Below are 18,918 nucleotides of genomic sequence, written 5' to 3'. Positions count from 1 at the left end.
ATCTGTCATTCTGTCCCTGAACAAGGCAGTTAACCCACTGTTCCTAGGCCGTCATTGTAAATAAGAATTTGTTCTTAACTGACTTGCCTAGTTAAATAAAGACAATTTTAAAAAATTCAAAAGTATTAGGGCTGACCCCATTTAGTCGACTGGCCGATTGTTTAGGCAATAGGCTGTCGGTCGACCAAGATTTCTTTAGTCGAGCAATAGCAAAAATTTAATAATTTTTACATGGTGTAAAAGACACCTGTCTGATTCGCGTCTGTCTGAGTGGACTGATCCATTGTGGAGGCCATGAGGAATGGGGATGGCACAGTCCATCACTCCAAAACGTGCTACTGAAATTGTATATGGTTATATTGAATAAGAACAATGGTGCAACAATAATAAAAAATAATATTTTAGAACAAATGCGCTTTCTCCCGTGTTGGATAGCGGTCGCTGTCCGCGGTTCTGAAACACATCAGTGTGCTGTTAAATTGGTGCCTTTTCCTAGACCATGTCGCTATGTGCATAATAGCAAAGTTAACCAGCATATTGGTGTTGAGAACAAAGCGGCGGAGGCAGCAGCAGAGATAGATGAGAAAACAGCCCTTGCCTTAGTTGTCTAAGAAAACTGAGGAGGAAACCAATATAATTAGGTCTATAATCAACAGCCTAACTGTTAAACTATGCCTGGCTTTATAAATCATCCATATATATCTACAGAAATAAGACAGATCCTGCTTCTGTTGCCTGTTTGAGTGTTTGTTTAATAGTCTACTGATTCTGTGAGCACCAAGCCTTACGTAACCACAACATGTCAGATTAACAATTTCCTAATTCAGCCGTTTTTAATCTGTGCTATGCTGTAATAAAGGCTTTACACTTGTTTTCTCGTAAGACCAGCCTCTCTGGTATTATTTATTGAGTTTTGTTTACACTGTTCCAAATTGTCAGAAAAATAACAATAACAACCCTCCTTTTTCTTGATCTCCTTATTGTTATTATATTGATGATCACAATAATATTAGTAATAATAAGTAATGGCATTATCATTAGTAGGCTTAGTATAGCAGCCTTGTATTACCACCATTGAGCTGTAGGCCTAAGAGCACCTCCTGGTTAGTCTTAATACCTTAACTTCCACCTATATTTCAATAGTTATATAGGCTACCGTATCAATCAATCATTCATTTGTTCATGTCATCACACAGCATACAAGTCATTCATGATTTGAAATGCAATCAAGCATTTTAGTTAAGATAAAATAAAGCGTTCCTTGAATAATTAGACAATATATAAATCGTTCCATTTCAGAAACTGCATTTACGAATGAATGCAACTTTTTTTAGTCTTTGCTGTAATAAAGGCTTAACAAAAAAAATACGTTACAGACTCTCTGGTAGGCTTATAATTTATTTAGTGTTGTTTACATCGTTCCAAATGGTCAGAAAAGTAATATTGTAATCTAACAGCACCAGTTTGCACGCATTGCCTGCTCCTTACCTTCTTTTTCTAGATCTCCAGTATTTTCTACAACTAGTCAAATTTATTCCACACATCTGACTTCCCCTTTACCTCCTGAGCAACCAGTAAACATTCCCCTGTTTCGAGTGTATTTTTCAAGTCCTCTGCATCCATTTTCCTGTCAATGTGTGATGGTGTTCGAAGTCTGTTTATAGCCAATTTATTGATGTGATTATGATAGGCTATAAGTCAGGCCCTATTGATCAGGTGCATGCGATGAATACATGTCACGTAAAGAGAGCAAGGATTGAGAGAACAGGGAATGTTTTTCCTAAACAAATTATGGATTTCAGTAACAGAACTTGTCAGTCAGAAATGGCTGTAATTTTTTTGCAGCGTCAGCAACACGGGACTTCGCGATAAACACTGATACAACGGGTGCTAGTCACACATTCCCTCAGCCCGGCACAATCTAATCAATTGCGGTGAGACTCCCTCTAGTCATATTCTCAGTGCATATAGTTGATTTGATTAAAACACACAGGATGTGTGTATATATGGAAAAATATTTGACGAAGATGTTTTTTTGCCCTACATGATATTGAACTCAAAACAGAGAACAGAGCACTAGCTGTCTGGATCAAGTGCCATTCAGTGACTTTGGCTAATACGCCTTGTTATTTTTGTATCGGTATCCAAGTCCAAATTCAGGTATCGTGACAACATTACGCTGGACAGCTGCAGGAATCCCTGCTTTCCATGCTGCTGCTGACTGTTTGAGCTAGAAACATGGGCTATCTGCAGTACCTGTGTGTTTGGTTGGGGGGAGGGGGGGTCTTGACATCTCACCATGACCTCCATGCCAGGCAGCATATACCTGGCCATCCCCAGGCAGCCCACACTAAAAGGCCTCTTTTGACCCAGTGTAATGTGGACTATAAATCATTGATACACCTCCTTCCCTAGTCCTGATGTTACTATGACAGGACAGGAGGGAAAGGGAGTGCTCTTCTATGTCCACAAATATATATATATATATTGGTAATCTCTGCAGGGGGCTGGAACTTGGAATGTCAGGAAATTCCAACATGTAAAATCCATGAGGAGGAGTAAGTAAGTGTACACTTCTAAGAGAAATGTAGATAGAGAATCAGAGCACGTGTGGCCAGGGTCGCGGGTCTCGGTAGCATCAGGTTAGAAGGAAACAGACTCTCCTTAGCATCCGTGTTCAGCTTAGTGCTCAACTCCTGTAGGTCATAGTCAGTGGCTCAGAGGGATCCTGGACTCTCACCACATTAGTCATGTTGAATGACATACAGTAATACAAAAACAAATTAGGGTACAACTAAAGCATATCTGATTGACTGTGACCTCTTCCTACTTCGCCTTCCCCCATCTGTCCTTAACTAAATTGTTGTGACGTTTAATAATCATAATAAACAGTCAAATGACTAAGCTGTGGCTGTGCTGTCAGGGTGATTTAGAGCTGAGGAATAAAGCAGCAGAAAACAACCGGAGGAAAAGGCTGAACTAAAACGGGCTGCCTCACTCTTTAAAGCAACTACCCACACTAACTAACTAACTGACTGAGTCACTCACTAAGAAACTAGGCCAAACCATAAGAGCACTGGCAGGCTGGCATCATGAGGTGGTGAGGAAGGACCAGTGGGTTAGGCATTGAGCCTTCTTTGCTTGTTTTCTTTCTCCAATCCTTCTCTGCGACTTAGGCACGTGGAAGGGAGTATGACTCATCACTACTCAACATACTGAATCCCAATGAGTCCAAAACTAATTTGCACACACACACACAATCCATATCCTCCCATCCACACACACACCCACCCACCCACCCACGCAGGCACACATTGGTTTTGAGGATATAGATTACTGAGGGATTAAGGCTGGGTGAGGATTTTAGCCCGGATACTCTTTTTGCTGTCGTCTTCCTCTGCCACCCCTATGTGTGTGTGACCTACGAGGAGTGAGCTGCCACCCTGCTGTCGAGAGAAAGAGAGCGAGAGAGGAGACCAAGGGGAATAGAGAGAAGAAAAAGAGCGAACGAGGGGGAGAGAGGGAAATAGAAAGTGTGTAGGGGGAGACAGGCAGAGCAGAGGCACTCACGCGACAGCAGCAGAGAGCGAGAATGCACCCAGCGTGCTTGTGACCCAGCACAGCTCCATTCACATCCTAATGGACTTAACACGCTTCTGATCCTTCCACCCGCCCGCCACCCACCCACCCACCCAGGCAACAGCACTCTTTCATTCTCTCGCTCTCCTTCCTTTCCCTCGCTCTCTACCTCTTTATCACTCAGGCACTCCACCAGGGCAGGGGAGAGGGAAGAAGGGAGACTAAGGGCCAAACTCCAGTACTCACACAGACACACACTGCCTGGCTGGGTCTACAATACACCTTACAGCAGCGACCACAGTATCCCAATGAAATCTAGTTCTAACAGAGCAGCAGGGATCACAGTGAGGGGTCAGGGAGAACACTGATTATTCCTCCTGACTGTCCTTCACTGACTGAAGAGGTCACATTGTCACTGTATCAAATCAGTCACAATGGTCTGATTCAGATCCCATACAGTAGCAGAGTATGGAGATAGACTATTTATTCCGAAACACATGTGCCTGTGAATGCTCACACAGCAGAACAGAGATACTCAAAGCTGGCCCAGGGGGCAATCGAGAAGATCTTCCAACACCAACACCGAGTACGTTTACATGCACAGTAATCATTCGATATTAAACTGATTATGCTATAAACCAGATTATGCAATACTCATGTAAAAAACTTTACACCGTTTATCTAAAAAAAATCGGCGCATAGTCAAAATATAGATAAGCATACGCTGATTAAAACACCTGGTTTTCTAAGCAATTGTTCACATTATTGGGACGTGTAAACACCTTAAAATCAGCATTCCAGCTGTGTATTTGATCTGCTCATGTGCTAGCACCAGCCAAGTGAGCCTCCCTCTTTAGCGCGAGTGAAGTGAGTCCAGAACAAATTAATGTATGCATCTTAGAAGTAGTTTTCGCATACAAACTTCATATGTCCGAATTCAGAATCAAATATGCTTCCCAAAAAATAACATAGTCGCTGTGGTAGAACATTTATTTCGATTGGTGATTTTCTGCATTTATTAGAGTGCCATCAGGTAGTGGGATTTCAGATGTGTCCATGTAAACACGACTATGAGGGAAAACATTCTTGAAGCATGTAAACGTTTTAAATCAAAACTATTATATTAAATCTGACTATCCACAATAAATCACATTGTGTGCATGTAACTGTACTTGATGTAGTGTTAACATAGCTAAGCCCCTAGTAAAAGCATCTATGTCATTAGGTAGCCTATAGCCCAACTTGTAAGTCGCTCTGGATAAGAGCGTCTGCTAAATGACTTAAATGTAATGTTAAATGTATAGGGCCATAGAGCTAGTAGCCAGGCAAGCAGACAGGCAGAAAGTGGCAGCGAAGAGCAACTCCGAGTGCTCTAAATATACTATCGTGTCATGAAGACATGCTCTGTGGCGTTACACATTTATGAATGAGGCATGTACCGCCTCAAGAGCATCGTCCGACCCCATAGGCACTGCTACCCGAATCCCACTCTACTGCAGCATACCAATAACAACAGCAGAGAGAAGAGCCCTTGGGAGCCTCGGGGCAAGGGCCAGGTTAGTGGTTTAGCCAGTCTAAAAGGCTACAAGCACCTCCGGCTCTAGGAGCGCATTACGTCCCTTAAGGAAAAACCACATGAATTTCATGTGATCACCTGATTTCATGTAAGGTTAATGTGAAGCAACATGTGACAATGATCTCGTAAAATAAATGTGACAATAAGGATACAATATATGTGATATTACACTACGTGACAACATTTGAGCACGTGAAAACATGATCTTGTGATTTTTTTTTACAACATGGGGATGCAACATTTCAACATGTGATCCCATGAAATTACGTGACAGCATTTGAGCACATGTGAAAGCCGATTAGCCGAGATGTCAAACGTCCTTTAGAATACCATACTTTAAAAAGGCGTAACTGACATTAATTCAATGTTTAAATAGTGATGGGGCCTCCCGGGTGGCGCAGTGGTCTAGGGCACTGCATCGCAGCGCTAGCTGTGCCACCAGAGTCTCTGGGTTCGCGCCCAGTTTCTGTCGCAGCCGGCCGCGACCGGGAGGTCCGTGGGGTGACGCACAATTGGCCTAGCGTCGTCCGGGTTAGGGAGGGTTTGGCCGGTAGGGATATCCTTGTCTCATCGCGCTCCAGCGACTCCTGTGGCGGGCCGGGCGCAGTGCGCGCTAACCAAGGGGGCCAGGTGCACGGTGTTTCCTCCGACACATTGGTGCGGCTGGTTTCCGGGTTGGAGGCGCGCTGTGTTAAAGAAGCAGTGCGGCTTGGTTGGGTTGTGCTTCGGAGGACGCATGGCTTGTAACCTTCGTCTCTCCCGAGCCCGTACGGGAGTTGTAGCGATGAGACAAGATAGTAATTACTAGCGATTGGATACCACGAAAATTGGGGAGAAAAGGGGGTAAAATGTATTTTTAAAAAATATATAAAAAAATAAATATATATATATATAGTGATGGTACCCAGCAGGTTGTGTGTAGTTCCCGGTTTGTTCCAAGGACATCCCGAGGACGTTATTAGGATGGTCTCAGAACGTTGTGTCATTGTCCCCTGGAGGTTGTCTAGTTGCAGTGAAAATACGGTAAATCTACAAATATTTCTGTATTTGTACAGCTAAACTCAGGTGTTAATGTTAAAGGACAGTATGCTGCTGATTACTCAACCTCACAACCTCTTGGTACAGTAGCTAGCTACCTGAAGATCCTGCTGCGCCACCAGGTCTATGGACATAATGTTGATTGGCTATATATTTATAGCCAAGAATATTTTTCTGCACTTTTCCTAAATTTCAGTAAAAATATTTATCAACTTGGTGATATTTCTATAAAATGACAGTATGCTGCTGTAATCTGATTTTAATTACTGTAAAATCTTGTATAATTTTGAACTGTGACCAAAATTGGGACTCAACTTTAAATGGGATTTAAACTAATAACCACTTGCTTGCTACCAACCTGTAATGTCCTGCTACAGTGCAGCTACACCCCCAGATCTGTGAGCACAAAATATAATATATTTTGTGCTCATAATATATGGCCACAGACTTATTGGCAAAAATGCATTTCTGCACTTTGCTAAAAGCTGCCCAGATTCAAGTAAATAATTGTACAATTATCACCACCAACATTACATCAAAATAAAACTAGCAGTGATCAAGGACACTTGACAGAGTATACAATAATTCTTTGTGGATTTAAACTTGCAAACTCTTGGTTGGGAGTGCCTCGTTCTTTCTGCAGTGCCACCAGGTTCATACTTATTACTTGGAACATATTAACACAGTTTCAAAAAATAAGGGTATGGTTAGGGACAGTGTTGTTCCCTGGGGTACAAAAAGGGAAACTTCCCAGCTACACATATAAACTCACATGGTACAGTTTGGTACCTTGTAGGTATGGGACATTGTAGAAGGTACGCTCATCACTGCGCTTTAAAATATAGCTCGGGGCAATGTACTGGTTGTGGCTCATTAGCAAATCTGAGGGTGTGGTAAAACAAATGTGTGTTTGTGCCAACCGTCAGTGGAAGTGTTGGAACAGTTTGAGTGTTATGCTGATGCAAGTTGAGCAACTGTTATGCAAACTTTAAGAGAATGTTCCAATAATAAGCTGCACTGTAAAGAGGTTTATACATTTATTTATAACTTAATGGCAACTTGTTGCTGTGAATTTGTCAATTCTTAACTGGAAACTACTAGTCAGTAAGTTATTATAAAAAGGTCACAATAACATACTGACAAAACATTGCCAATAACCTACAAGACACTTGCTGCCACTAGCAATCCTTGCCAGTAACCTACTGTGCCTTCACTGACATTTCTGTTGACAACATGCACATTACTTGCTGATTGGCAGCATACTGTAGCAGCGTCAGCCTTTCAGAAGATTGCAGGAGTGGCTTATTTGAGGTGTCGCTTCAGCTAGCTCTTTTTGGTCTCCCGTGAGAGGGAAAGTCATCCCAGTTAATGTGCTCTGTTGTATTCTGTTCATAAACATTAGGCTTGTACACTGTCAGTGCATGTGATACCAAAGAGCCATGATATTGTAATACTCACTTTCCTACCAGACCGTCAGGTCAGTGAACGTGCAGATTAGCAACAGTAAATTACTGTGAATTTCACAATAACCCACATGCAATTACTTAATAGTAAGTTATTGAAAAATAAACATTAACTTCCTATGAAACAGCTGCCATTAAATATTTTGGAATTAGAACAGTAACCTCTAAATAGTGCAGCTCTTGATTGCCACAAGTTCTAACAAAGATTGCAGAAATGACAGCGTCAAAAGTGGTGCTCAAACATCAACATAACAATAAAACCGATATTAGCTAAAAATGCCAACATCAGCCTGATGTCTAGTTTAACGCTGATGTGCAAAACCGATGTCAAGGCTGACGTGCAAACAAAATCTCCACCCCGCTGACCCCCAACACTGGGGCCCCACAAGGGTGCGTTCTCAGCCCTCTCCTGTACTCTCTGTTCACCCATAACTGCGTGGCCATGCACACCTCCAACTCAATCATCAAGTTTGCAGACGACACTACAGTAGTAGGCTTGATTACCAACAACGACGAGACGGCCTACAGGGAGGAGGTGAGGGCCCTCGGAGTGTGGTGTCAGGAAAATAACCACTCACTCAACGTCAACAAAACAAAGAAGATAATCGTGGACTTCAGGAAAAAGCAGCGGGAGCATCCCCCCATCCATGTCGATGGGACAGTAGTGGAGAAGGTGGAAATCTTCAAGTTCCTTGGCGTACACATCACAGACAAACTGAAATGGTCCACCGCACAGCAACCTCAGGAGGCTGAAGAAATTTGACTTGTCGCCTAAAACACTCAAACTTTTACAGATGCACAATCGAGAGCATCCTGTCGGGCTGTATCACCACCTGGTATGGCAACTGCTCCGAACCACAACCGCAAGGCTCTTCAGAGGGGTAATGCGGTCTGGTCTGCACCACGCATCACCGGGAGCAAACTACCTGCCCTCCAGGACACCTACAGCACCCGATGTCACAGGAAGGCCAAAAAGATCATCAAGGACAACCACCACCCGAGCCACTGCCTGTTCACCCCGCTATCGTCCAGAAGGCAAGGTCAGTACAGGTGCATCAAGGCCGGGACCGAGAGGATGAAAAACAGCTTCTACCTCAAGGCCATCAGACTGTTAAACAGCCATCACTAACATTGAGTGGATGCTGCCAACATACAGACTCAAATCTCTGGCCACTTTAATAAATTGATTTAATAAAAGGTATCACTAGTCACTTTAAATAACGCCACTTTAATAATGTCTAAATATCCTACATTACTCATCTCATATGTATATTCTATACCATCTACTACTGCATCTTGCCTATGCCGCACGCCCATCACTCATCCATATGTTTATATTTACACTACCGTCCAAAAGTTTGGGGTCACTTAGAAATGCCCTTGTTTTTGAAAGAAAAGCAAATTTTTTGTCCAATAAAATAACATCAAATTGATCAGAAATACAGTGTAGACATTGTTAATGTTGTAAATGACTATTGTAGATGGAAACGACTGATTTTGAATGGAATATCTACAGTCGTGGCCAAAAGTTGAGAATGACACAAATATTAATTTTAACAAAGTCTGCTGACTCAGTTTGTATGATGGCAATTTGCAAATACTGTAGAATGTTATGAAGAGTGATCAGACGAATTGCAAAGTCCCTCTTTGCCATGCAAATGAAATGAATCCCCAAAAAGACATTTCCACTGCATTTCAGCCCTGCCACAAAAGGACCAGCTGACATCATGTCAATGATTCTCTCGTTAACACAGGTGTGAGTTTTGACGAGGACAAGGCTGGAGATCACTCTGTCATGCTGATTGAGTTCGAATAACAGACTGGAAGCTTCAAAAGGAGGGTGGTGCTTGGAATCATTGTTCTTCTGTCAACCATGGTTACCTGCAAGGAAACACGTGCCGTCATCATTGCTTTGCACAAAAAGGGCTTCACAGGCAAGGATATTGCTGCCAGTAAGATTGCACGCAAATCAACCATTTATCGGATCATCAAGAACTTCAAGGAGAGCGGTTCAATTGTTGTGAAGAAAGCTTCAGCAAGTGCCAGGGCTGTCTCCTAAAGTTGATTCAGCGGCGGGATCGGGGCACCACCAGTACAGAGCTTGCTCAGGAATGGCAGCAGGCAGGTGTGAGTGTATCTGCACGCACAGTGAGGCGAAGACTTTGGAGGATGGCCTGGTGTCAAGAAGGGCAGCAAAGAAGCCACTTTTCTCCAGGAAAAACATCAGGGACAGATTGATATTCTGCAAAAGGTACAGAGATTGGACTGCTGAGGACTGGGGTAAAGTCATTTTCTCTGATGAATCCCCTTTCCGATTGTTTGGGGCATCCGGAAAAAAGCTTGTCCGGAGAGGACAAGGTGAGCGCTACCATCAGTCCTGTGTCATGCCAACAGTAAAGCATCCGGAGACCATTCATGTGCGGGGTTGCTTCTCAGCCAAGGGAGTGGGCTCACTCACAATTTTGCCTAAGAACACAGCCATGAATAAAGAATGGTACAAACACATCTTCCGATAGGAACTTCTCCCAACCATCCAGGAACAGTTTGGTGACAAACAATGCCTTTTCCAGCATGATGGAGCACCTTGCCATAAGGCAAAAGTGATAAGTGGCTCGGGGAACAAAACATCGATATTTTGGGTCCATGGCCAGGAAACTCCCCAGACCTTGATCCCATTGAGAACTTGTGGTCAATCCTCAAGAGGCTGGTGGACAAACAAAAACTCACAAATTCTGACAAACTCAAAGCATTGATTATGCAAGAATGGACTACCATCAGTCAGGATGTGACCCAGAAGTTAATTGACAGCATGCCAGGGCTGATTGCAGAGGTCTTGAAAAAGAAGGGTCAACACTGCAAATATTGACTCTTTGCATCAACTTCATGTAATTGTCAATAAAAGCCTATGACACTTATGAAATGCTTGTAATTATACTTCAGTATTCCATAGTAACATCTGACAAAAATATCTAAAGACACTGAGGCAGCAGACTGAAAATTAATATTTGTGTCATTCTCAAAACTTTTGGCCACGACTGTACATGGGCATACAGAGGACCATTATCAGCAACCATCACTCCTGTGTTCCAATGGCACGTTGTGTTAGCTAATCCAAGTTTATCATTTTAAAAGGATAATTGATCATTAGAAAACCCTTTTGCTATTATGTTAGCACAGCTGAAAACTGTAGTCCTGATTAAAGAAGCAATAAAACTGTCTGACTAGTTGAGTATCTGGAGCATCATCATTTGTGGGTTCGAATACAGGCTCAAAATGGCCAGAAACAAAGTACCTTCTTCTGAAACTCGTCAGACTATTCTTGTTCTGAAAAATGAAGGCTATTCCATGCGAGAAATTGCCAAGAAACTGAAGATCTCGTACAACGCTGTGTACTACTCCCTTCACAGAACAGCGCAAACTGTCTCTAACCAGAATAGAAAGAGGAGTGGGAGGCCCCGGTGCACAACTGAGCAAGAGGACAAATACATTAGTGGGTCTAGTTTGAGAAACAGACGCCTCAGAAGTCCTGAACTGGCAGCTTCATTAAATAGTACCCACAAAACACCAGTCTCAACGTCAACGTCAACGCCAGAGGATACTGGACTCCTGGTTGAGACTGAACAAATGAACAATGAAACAGCACAGCAAGTAAGGGAAAGAAATAGGTTTTGATTATGTTTTACTGGTAATGGGGACACACGTAAATGCCAACAGTATAACTTTTTGGTCAGTGTGTGTTTCAACTATTTAACTGTACTAGAATGCTTAAAAAGGCCACAACAAATGTTAAATAAATCGGTATCGTTTTTTTTTGGCAAGGAAAATATAATATCGGTGCATCCCTATTTGAGAGTAGTGGATATATATTCTTGATAAAAAATAACTATCTTGTGGAACTGCTGAGACATTAATGCACTCCAGACCAAAAGGTTGCAAGTTCAAATCCTGAGAGCATTTATGCACACATAGGCCTAGATTCTAAATCAGATCTGCACCAGCTATGTGGGTTTCGGCAATCACGTGTTTACATTTGATTTAATCTTGAATTTAACGTCAAGTGTCCCTGAGCACAGCTACTTTTTCATTGGTGTTGTCAGACAATTACATGATTATTTACTTGAAACTTTTAGCAAAATGCAGAAATGTATTCTGAAGTGAAAATGCACGGGTGCCAATATATCCTCCAAACACCGTCTTCACGGGCATTATCACTTTTATACAACATATTCAAATAACAATTGACATATTTTCATTAAAAACATTATTTTGATTAATTTATTAATACTATTTCATCCTTCCACAAGATATAGTCCCAACACAAATCTAGGGTTACTACCCAAGCCGGTTGGTCGTTCGTTTTATCGGTTCGGTTGCCAGAGACTCAGTTGTTCAGTCTTTTTGTTCTGCATCTATGGACGCGACCCAGTTGTTCGTTCTAAATGTTCCATTGTCATACTGGCTGGCAATGTTCTTTCCCCTTCTTTGCTAGGTGGCTAACTTGCAGTCACATCAAAGTGCAGCCTGAATAACAGCAAAGTAGCTGCATTTGAATTGGTTCAAGCTGTATTTTAGTGACATTTGGATACATCCATAACAATGAGCTAATGAGGCGCGATTTCGCTTAGCATTGAGAATGTGCTCACTCGTCAGGACACTGTTCTTCAGAGGAGCTAGCCAACATCACAGCAAACACAATAACTTCAAACTGAAGCTGGAAAGACTGCAAATTAGCTGCGTCTCATTTGACCTTTTCTCAATTGACATTTTTTTTTGTATATATCCATAAAAATGACGCCAGCTGATTCATGATTTAGACCGGTTGAGAAACGCTGCCTGCCTTTGTCTCGTCACATTCATTACTATGGGACAGCAGGAAATCGAATTTCAATATCGACACAATGTTGCAAATGTTGGAGAGACAGCAAGGTTTAGACAAATCTCCACTGTTGAAAATGAAATGTTAGTCCAAAAGAAATAGTAAAGATCAAGTTTATAACTTGCCTGGCTGGGTTGATGAGACAGTGGATTGCGCAGTCAGATGGAACAGAGTAAAGAGGCATTTTAACGTCATAGATTTAGCCGGTGGTAACTTGTAGAATAGACACCGGCTGGAATGCGGTTTTAACCAATCAGCATTCAGGATTAGACCCACAAATGGGAGCTGAACCAAGGCACCCAGCAGCCAACACCAGACAAACATTAACCCATACATTCATAGGAGTATGATCTATGAATTTTAATCCAATGACAGGTACCCTACGAAAATTCCCCACCAGATGTAGATGAAAACTATAAGAGATGTACTGTTGTTGACGTATCAGAGTAGCAAAACTCCCTTTTCTTCAAACATAGCTAGACACAGAAGGCTATATAACAAAGCTCTACTATGCTTCTTCAAGAGGCACCTTGGTACTAGTGACTGACTTTAGTGTCAAAACAATATCCCATCAGATCCCATTAGACCATGTAAAGTTGATGTAAGTTTGATGTAAGGTTGGTTGACTCCCTGTAGAGTGAGACTTGGCAGAATCTGAGGCCACTCGGTGACACAGCTCTGTAATTCCTAAAAGGGTGTCAACATGAGCTCTAGATTGAATTAGCTGCCTACCGGTGTCCACTTCTCCTCAGCCTCCTCTTCTCAGCCAGCCAGGGTTTATAGGGCTTACATTTACAATATCTGATCACAGATCAGCCAAGTATTTCCTCTGGAAAAATGTGTAGCAGTGGGGGAAAGGTTGAAAGGGAGATTCCTCCCCTTCTTGTTTTGGGGTTCCGGGGTTCCCCCCCAGATACGTTTTATGTAGAAGGACTGAGAAGCTCAATTCGTGACTTTTTAAAAGGTCATTCTACTCCAAAACGAATTAAAATAAAACTGTGCTGACATCTAAAATAAAATGTCCACCTCCAGAAATGAGCCCAATAACATATTGGTAAAACATTGGACCATGCATGTAGCCTATGCATGGTTCATATGATCAGGTATGCTATTAGCAATAAGCATTATCACCTGTAGCACAACTGATGCAGCATTATGGCTATAAACAAATAGGCTGAATCATAGGGTTGCCTATCTGCATTTACCCTATAAGGCTCATCATTAGCTAGATCCCAAATGTAATCTTTTAATTAGTTAGCATCCTATTGATTAATTTGATGTCCCAAAAATGTGCATAAACACAGTGATGTACGCCCGCCTGTACTTCTTACAAAAACACTATTTTTTTCTCCCACTTTCCCTGGTTGCCACTACTCTTGCCTGACTAAAAATGTAATCCGTCTTATCACAATTTAAGTCACTACAGAAAAAAATTGAGGTAAAGTCACATTTTACCCCAAGTTACCCTACAACTGACCTGTGTTACATTTAGCCCTACTCTCCCCTATGCACTCAAGGCGATTGCGGAGCAGTAACGTGCTTAACCATGACACTACTAAAAACTCTGGGTTTAAAATGGTGCAGTTCTCACATATTTACAAATTTATAAAGAAATAAAAGTAGGAATGGAATGCTGGGAACCTACTTTTTTTTGTTTTTTGTTTTTTTACAAAGGCAATTAATACTGCAGTTTTCAGCCTCCCGAGTGGTGCAGTGGTCTAAGGCAGTGCTAGCTGTGCCACTAGAGATTCTGGGTTCGAGTACAGGCTCTGTCGCAGCCGGCCGCAACCGGGAAACTCATGGGGCGGCGCACAATTGTCCCAGCGTCACCCTGGTTAGGGGAGAGTTTGGCCTGCAGGGACGTCCCATCACGCACTTGTGACTCCTGTGGCGGGACGGGAGCAGTGCACGCTGACACGGTCGCCAGGTGTACGGTGTTTCTTCCGAAACATTAGTGCGGCTGGCTTCCGGGCTAAGTGGGCATTGTGTCAAGAAGCAGTGCGGCTTGGGTTGTGGTTGGGTTGTGTGTTTTGGAGAACACACGGCTCTTGACCTTCGCCTCTCCCGAGTCTATACGGGAGTTGCAGAGGTGAGACAAGACTAACTACCAATTGGATACCACGAAATTGGGGAGAAAAAAAATAATAAATCTGCTGTTTTCCCCACAATTGCAAGAATTGTGCTTTGATTGCAGGTTGCATTCACGCAGAATGCAGGTTTCCCTCCCTATGGCATGCGTAGCTTGAATGCACCTCGAGAGGAATATTTCTCTCTCATAAAACACACAACAAGCCGACTAGGTAAATAGTCTATTCTACTATGGGGTTGTCTGATTTTTGTAATTATTACTAGTTTTGTTTGCTGAGGAAAAGTAAATGTGGACTGTAAAGTCAAAGTGCACCTTGACAGAAATATTTGTTTATGTTTAATATTTTCGGGGCATGGCGGCAATGATTTTCCTGTGGCGCAGCGGCAGTTAAATGAGTGCAGCGGAAACCTGGATCAGCCAACAAGGGCTTTAGAAAGGTGTTACACAGTTATCACAGATCTGTGGAGTGTTGAGTGTCCAAACAGACAAGATGCCACAGAGGTGTCCACTGTCACCACGTTCCCTCACCTCATCAACGCTAACTTCTTTCATTGCTTGCTGACAGACTTGAGTTGGTTATTCAAGGTAATTTGTCTACTATGTTTCAAAAGGCTTATAGTCCTTGTAAAAAGGTTGAACACACAACCCTTCTGCTCTTTTCACAAATAGGAGATATGGTGATTTCAACAGGGGACACGCAACGGAGGCTGTTTGCAAAGGCAGGGGAGAGAGGGAAAGCAGAGACTGAGTATATAGCCTTGCGTGGTGTAGCATTAACAGTGTGGTTGTGATCAGTGCTTTGAACAGCACAGAGACAGGGGCTGTCAGGCAGACGCTCTACTCTACTCTGCTCTGTTCACCCTGAAATAATATTTGATGCCAGCCGCAGCTCCTTTGAATGCAACTTTGGAAACCAAAAGAAGAAAATAACTTTTTTGAAAAGGTATTTAGTTTCTGTTTCTCACCCCAACTTAGTTTTTTATTTTGTTTATCAAAGAGAATATCGTCACAAAATGTTAAATAACTCACCGACACACTGCAGAACTACTATGAGGCTAGACAAAAAAGGTGACACGCAGATCGGCAGGACAGTCAAACAGACAGCACAATTGCAAAGTCCCATCACACATCTCCCCCCCAAAAATAAATGAAGCACACCACACAGATCAGCTTAAACACACAAACACCTGCGAGGACAATACCATAGCTGCCACTAGACACACACAGGCGCACACACACTCACACCTGACAAGGTCCACTTTCATAGCTGCCAGGGCGCTAGACACACAGCAGGAGGGTAAACAGGAGTAGTGGTTTCACTACAACACAGGGCCTGTCTCTCTCTGGCACATAGACTGATACTGTACTGACTGGCTGGTAGGATATCTGGTACTTTTATCTGCCCAATACACACTGTCAGTCCTAATACACACTGTCAGTCCGCTCACCACGACCACACACACAGGCATACCCCACACACAAACACTTGATAATAATAAATCAGTCATAGTAAACTCTTATTTGAAAACACAGGCCTACTGTTATCTAATTGAGAACATACAGTTGTCTAAAATTGGTCCAGACTCGACCGATACAGTATCTTCAGAAGCCCCTGCCCATAGACTGTATATAAAAGCTGCCCACACACACACACAATTCTGACGGGCTCAGTTTGCCTGTTATAGAAAGGGAGAGAAAATGTGTAGTCTGCCACAAAAGTGAGATCTCGCACTGAACCCTTCCATTGACATTTTTTCAGTGAGAGGCTTCACAGAGAGAATCCTGAAATCTCTATTTGAGGAAAGACCATACAACAGAGGAGATAGGACAGATGGAATTTCATGTTGGGTGGGGGAAAATAGCCATTTCAGCTTAAAGTTTGTGTTCACCTTTTCAACTAGGCCCATCTCTAGACACTATGACAATCATTCACAATAATCAACAGTAAGATACTTACAGTAGTAGTCAAAGTGGTAACCTATATTAGTATTTTTTATTTGAATGCAAAATACAAAAACCTAATAGTTCTTAATAACTAGTGGACTCTGGAATGGCTGAAGGTCAAAGGTAACAAATGTATTTGCTTATTTTTAGACCTATTGTTTGGAACAATATACAGTACTATTCCAACACATAACATTTCCAGAGTGGGCTCCCTGATACTTTAAATGATATGACCCATGCTATACATATAAATTGACGCTATAGGTAATTAACCAATCAAAGCCCTCCTTTAGGATCGCACATTCAGCAAATTTATCAGCAGAGGGAGTTCCCTTTAAATCCATTTTGTTGGGGGTGCTCATAAAATGTATCAAAACTTCAGAATTAGCAGAAAGTCCACTCTGGAAATGTGGTGGACTTGTCTAGTATATTGTTCCAATCAATTTGTCTTCAAGTGAACAAAATCAAAAAGGGTAGTTTTGATGTTGAATAAATGAATGTGAACATTTGTATTTGAGAATCCAGACATAGGTCTATTCTATATGATAGAGCACATTTATAAGGAGTAGGCTATGACACTAAGATGTATGTATCATAGGGTCTTACGGGAGCCCACTTTCATCATGATTTTCTCAAACATGGTTTGTTTTACAAATGTAAAAAGCATTCCGAACATACTTATTCTCAATGAAATGTCTATTTGAGAATTGCCAGAACAATCGGAGATATACAAAACATGTTCTGCTCCAGCTGGCATGGAATCGCACTGTAACATTACATGTCATTGGGGAAACCCCTACCTAACCCAACCTATCACAATCCTAAAATTCCAGGATATTGCTCGAACAAACCGCCGCACGGACATTTAGGTTGAATGCATTCAGTTGTGCAACTGACTAGGTATCCCTCCCGACTTCAATGAACAGCGCCTACCCCGAAACTAGGGGGCGGGGTACTCGTGTGTGATAGCAATCTAACTACTGCAGAGGACCTATGTCAAAACAGTGTGTGTACTTATGTGCACAGAGGCAGCGGAACGCCAATGTTGACCGACGGAGTAATCGTTAAGCTATTATTCTTGCCATAAAAAAGGATCCGGTGAGTGGGACAGGGATAGCAAGTCCCAGCTCAGTAGAATTTAAAATAAACCACGATTATACTCCACGGCAAGCTATACGGACTACAGCTGCACCAAAATAGAGCTCCATTTTGTCATGCATCCAAATAAGATGTATTTCAACAGTCATCTGTATTGGTTGGCCTATATAACTAGCAATCTGAATAAATCCGACAGAAATTTTAAATGACACGCTCGAGTACAAAATTACATCGCAAGCGCCACACACTAAAAACGAGCCAATCTGAAATATAATCGCCTATTTTCCAAATTAATAACAATACTAATTTAGCAAGCAACATCAATTAATTGAGTAACCGTATAGCTTAGCAAACATGCCGAAAATAAGATAATGTGAGAATTTATTCTCATTAATTTAAATATAATATTCGAGTCGGTGACACTGACAGAATCTGGCTCGTGCTGCTCTGCTTTGCCAGGCTAGCTGCAGGTTGCGTACAAGACATGAATTATTCAAATCAAAAAACTGTTTTCTACACAGCGAGAAAATGCTGCAAGTTACACCTTCATGAAAATATATTTTATTTAGCGTATAAAAACCATTGAAAAGGTGCAAATGACAAAAAAAACATATACAGAGGAAAACATCTGTAAATCACTAGGAGTATAGGAGTCGAGGAATACCGTCAAGCAGTAATGTTACAGTAGCGAGCTAACGTTAACCGTTTGACAGGCTAGAGAAGCCGATGCAAGACAGCCACAACTCATCTAGCTAGCTGGCCACAACCCTGTAGAGAGCAAGACAGCACGGACAATCACATAAAATGAACACACAAAGGTAGCTGGAGATGGCATCAAACGATTTAGATATATTTAGAAATTACCCGTTAGAATTCCGACTCGAATTTGGTGGTCGTGGTTGGTTAAAATCATCCCTTCCGACGCCATGTTTACCACCGCTCTCGCCCGCACTGAGGATCCAGAGAGAATCGATAGCAGAGCACATCGAACGAGGGGAGGAGGCGGGATGAGGAATATATGAGGTTTCCACTAGTTACCACAGCCACAAAGTATTTAAAAAATTGCTATATCGTAAAAATTCATGAAAACAAAAATGTGCCTTTTGGTCTTAATTTAAGGTTAGGGTTAGGTATACGGTTAGCAGTGTTTTCAAGGTTAGGGTTAAGCTTAGGTTTATTTTAAGAAGAAAATGTGTATAAATGGGCGGGGTTTATGACTTTGTGTATGTGGTAACTAGTGACGACCAAGCCAACC

The 18,918-nt window shown here is 42.1% G+C and overlaps 1 protein-coding gene across 18 annotated transcripts in view; it reads right to left on the bottom strand.

Moving 5' to 3' along the window:
* Nucleotides 1-18,636, bottom strand: part of gphna (gephyrin a) — a 118,120-nt gene extending 99,484 nt beyond the window's left edge. For all 18 annotated transcript variants that reach the window (XM_023994021.2, XM_023994025.2, XM_023994023.2 and 15 more), the window contains exon 1: nt 18,528-18,636. In XM_023994021.2, the coding sequence (XP_023849789.1) occupies nt 18,528-18,591 (64 nt within the window). In that variant the 5' untranslated portion in view covers nt 18,592-18,636. The remainder of the gene's footprint in view (nt 1-18,527) is intronic.
* Between the last annotated feature and the right edge of the window lie 282 nt (nt 18,637-18,918).

This window comes from Salvelinus sp. IW2-2015, linkage group LG9 (genome assembly GCF_002910315.2).
Source record: "Salvelinus sp. IW2-2015 linkage group LG9, ASM291031v2, whole genome shotgun sequence".
NCBI classification, from domain to species: domain Eukaryota; kingdom Metazoa; phylum Chordata; class Actinopteri; order Salmoniformes; family Salmonidae; genus Salvelinus; species Salvelinus sp. IW2-2015.
The sequence above is the reverse complement of the archived record's forward strand: the minus strand, read 5'-3'. Positions and strand labels throughout refer to the sequence as shown.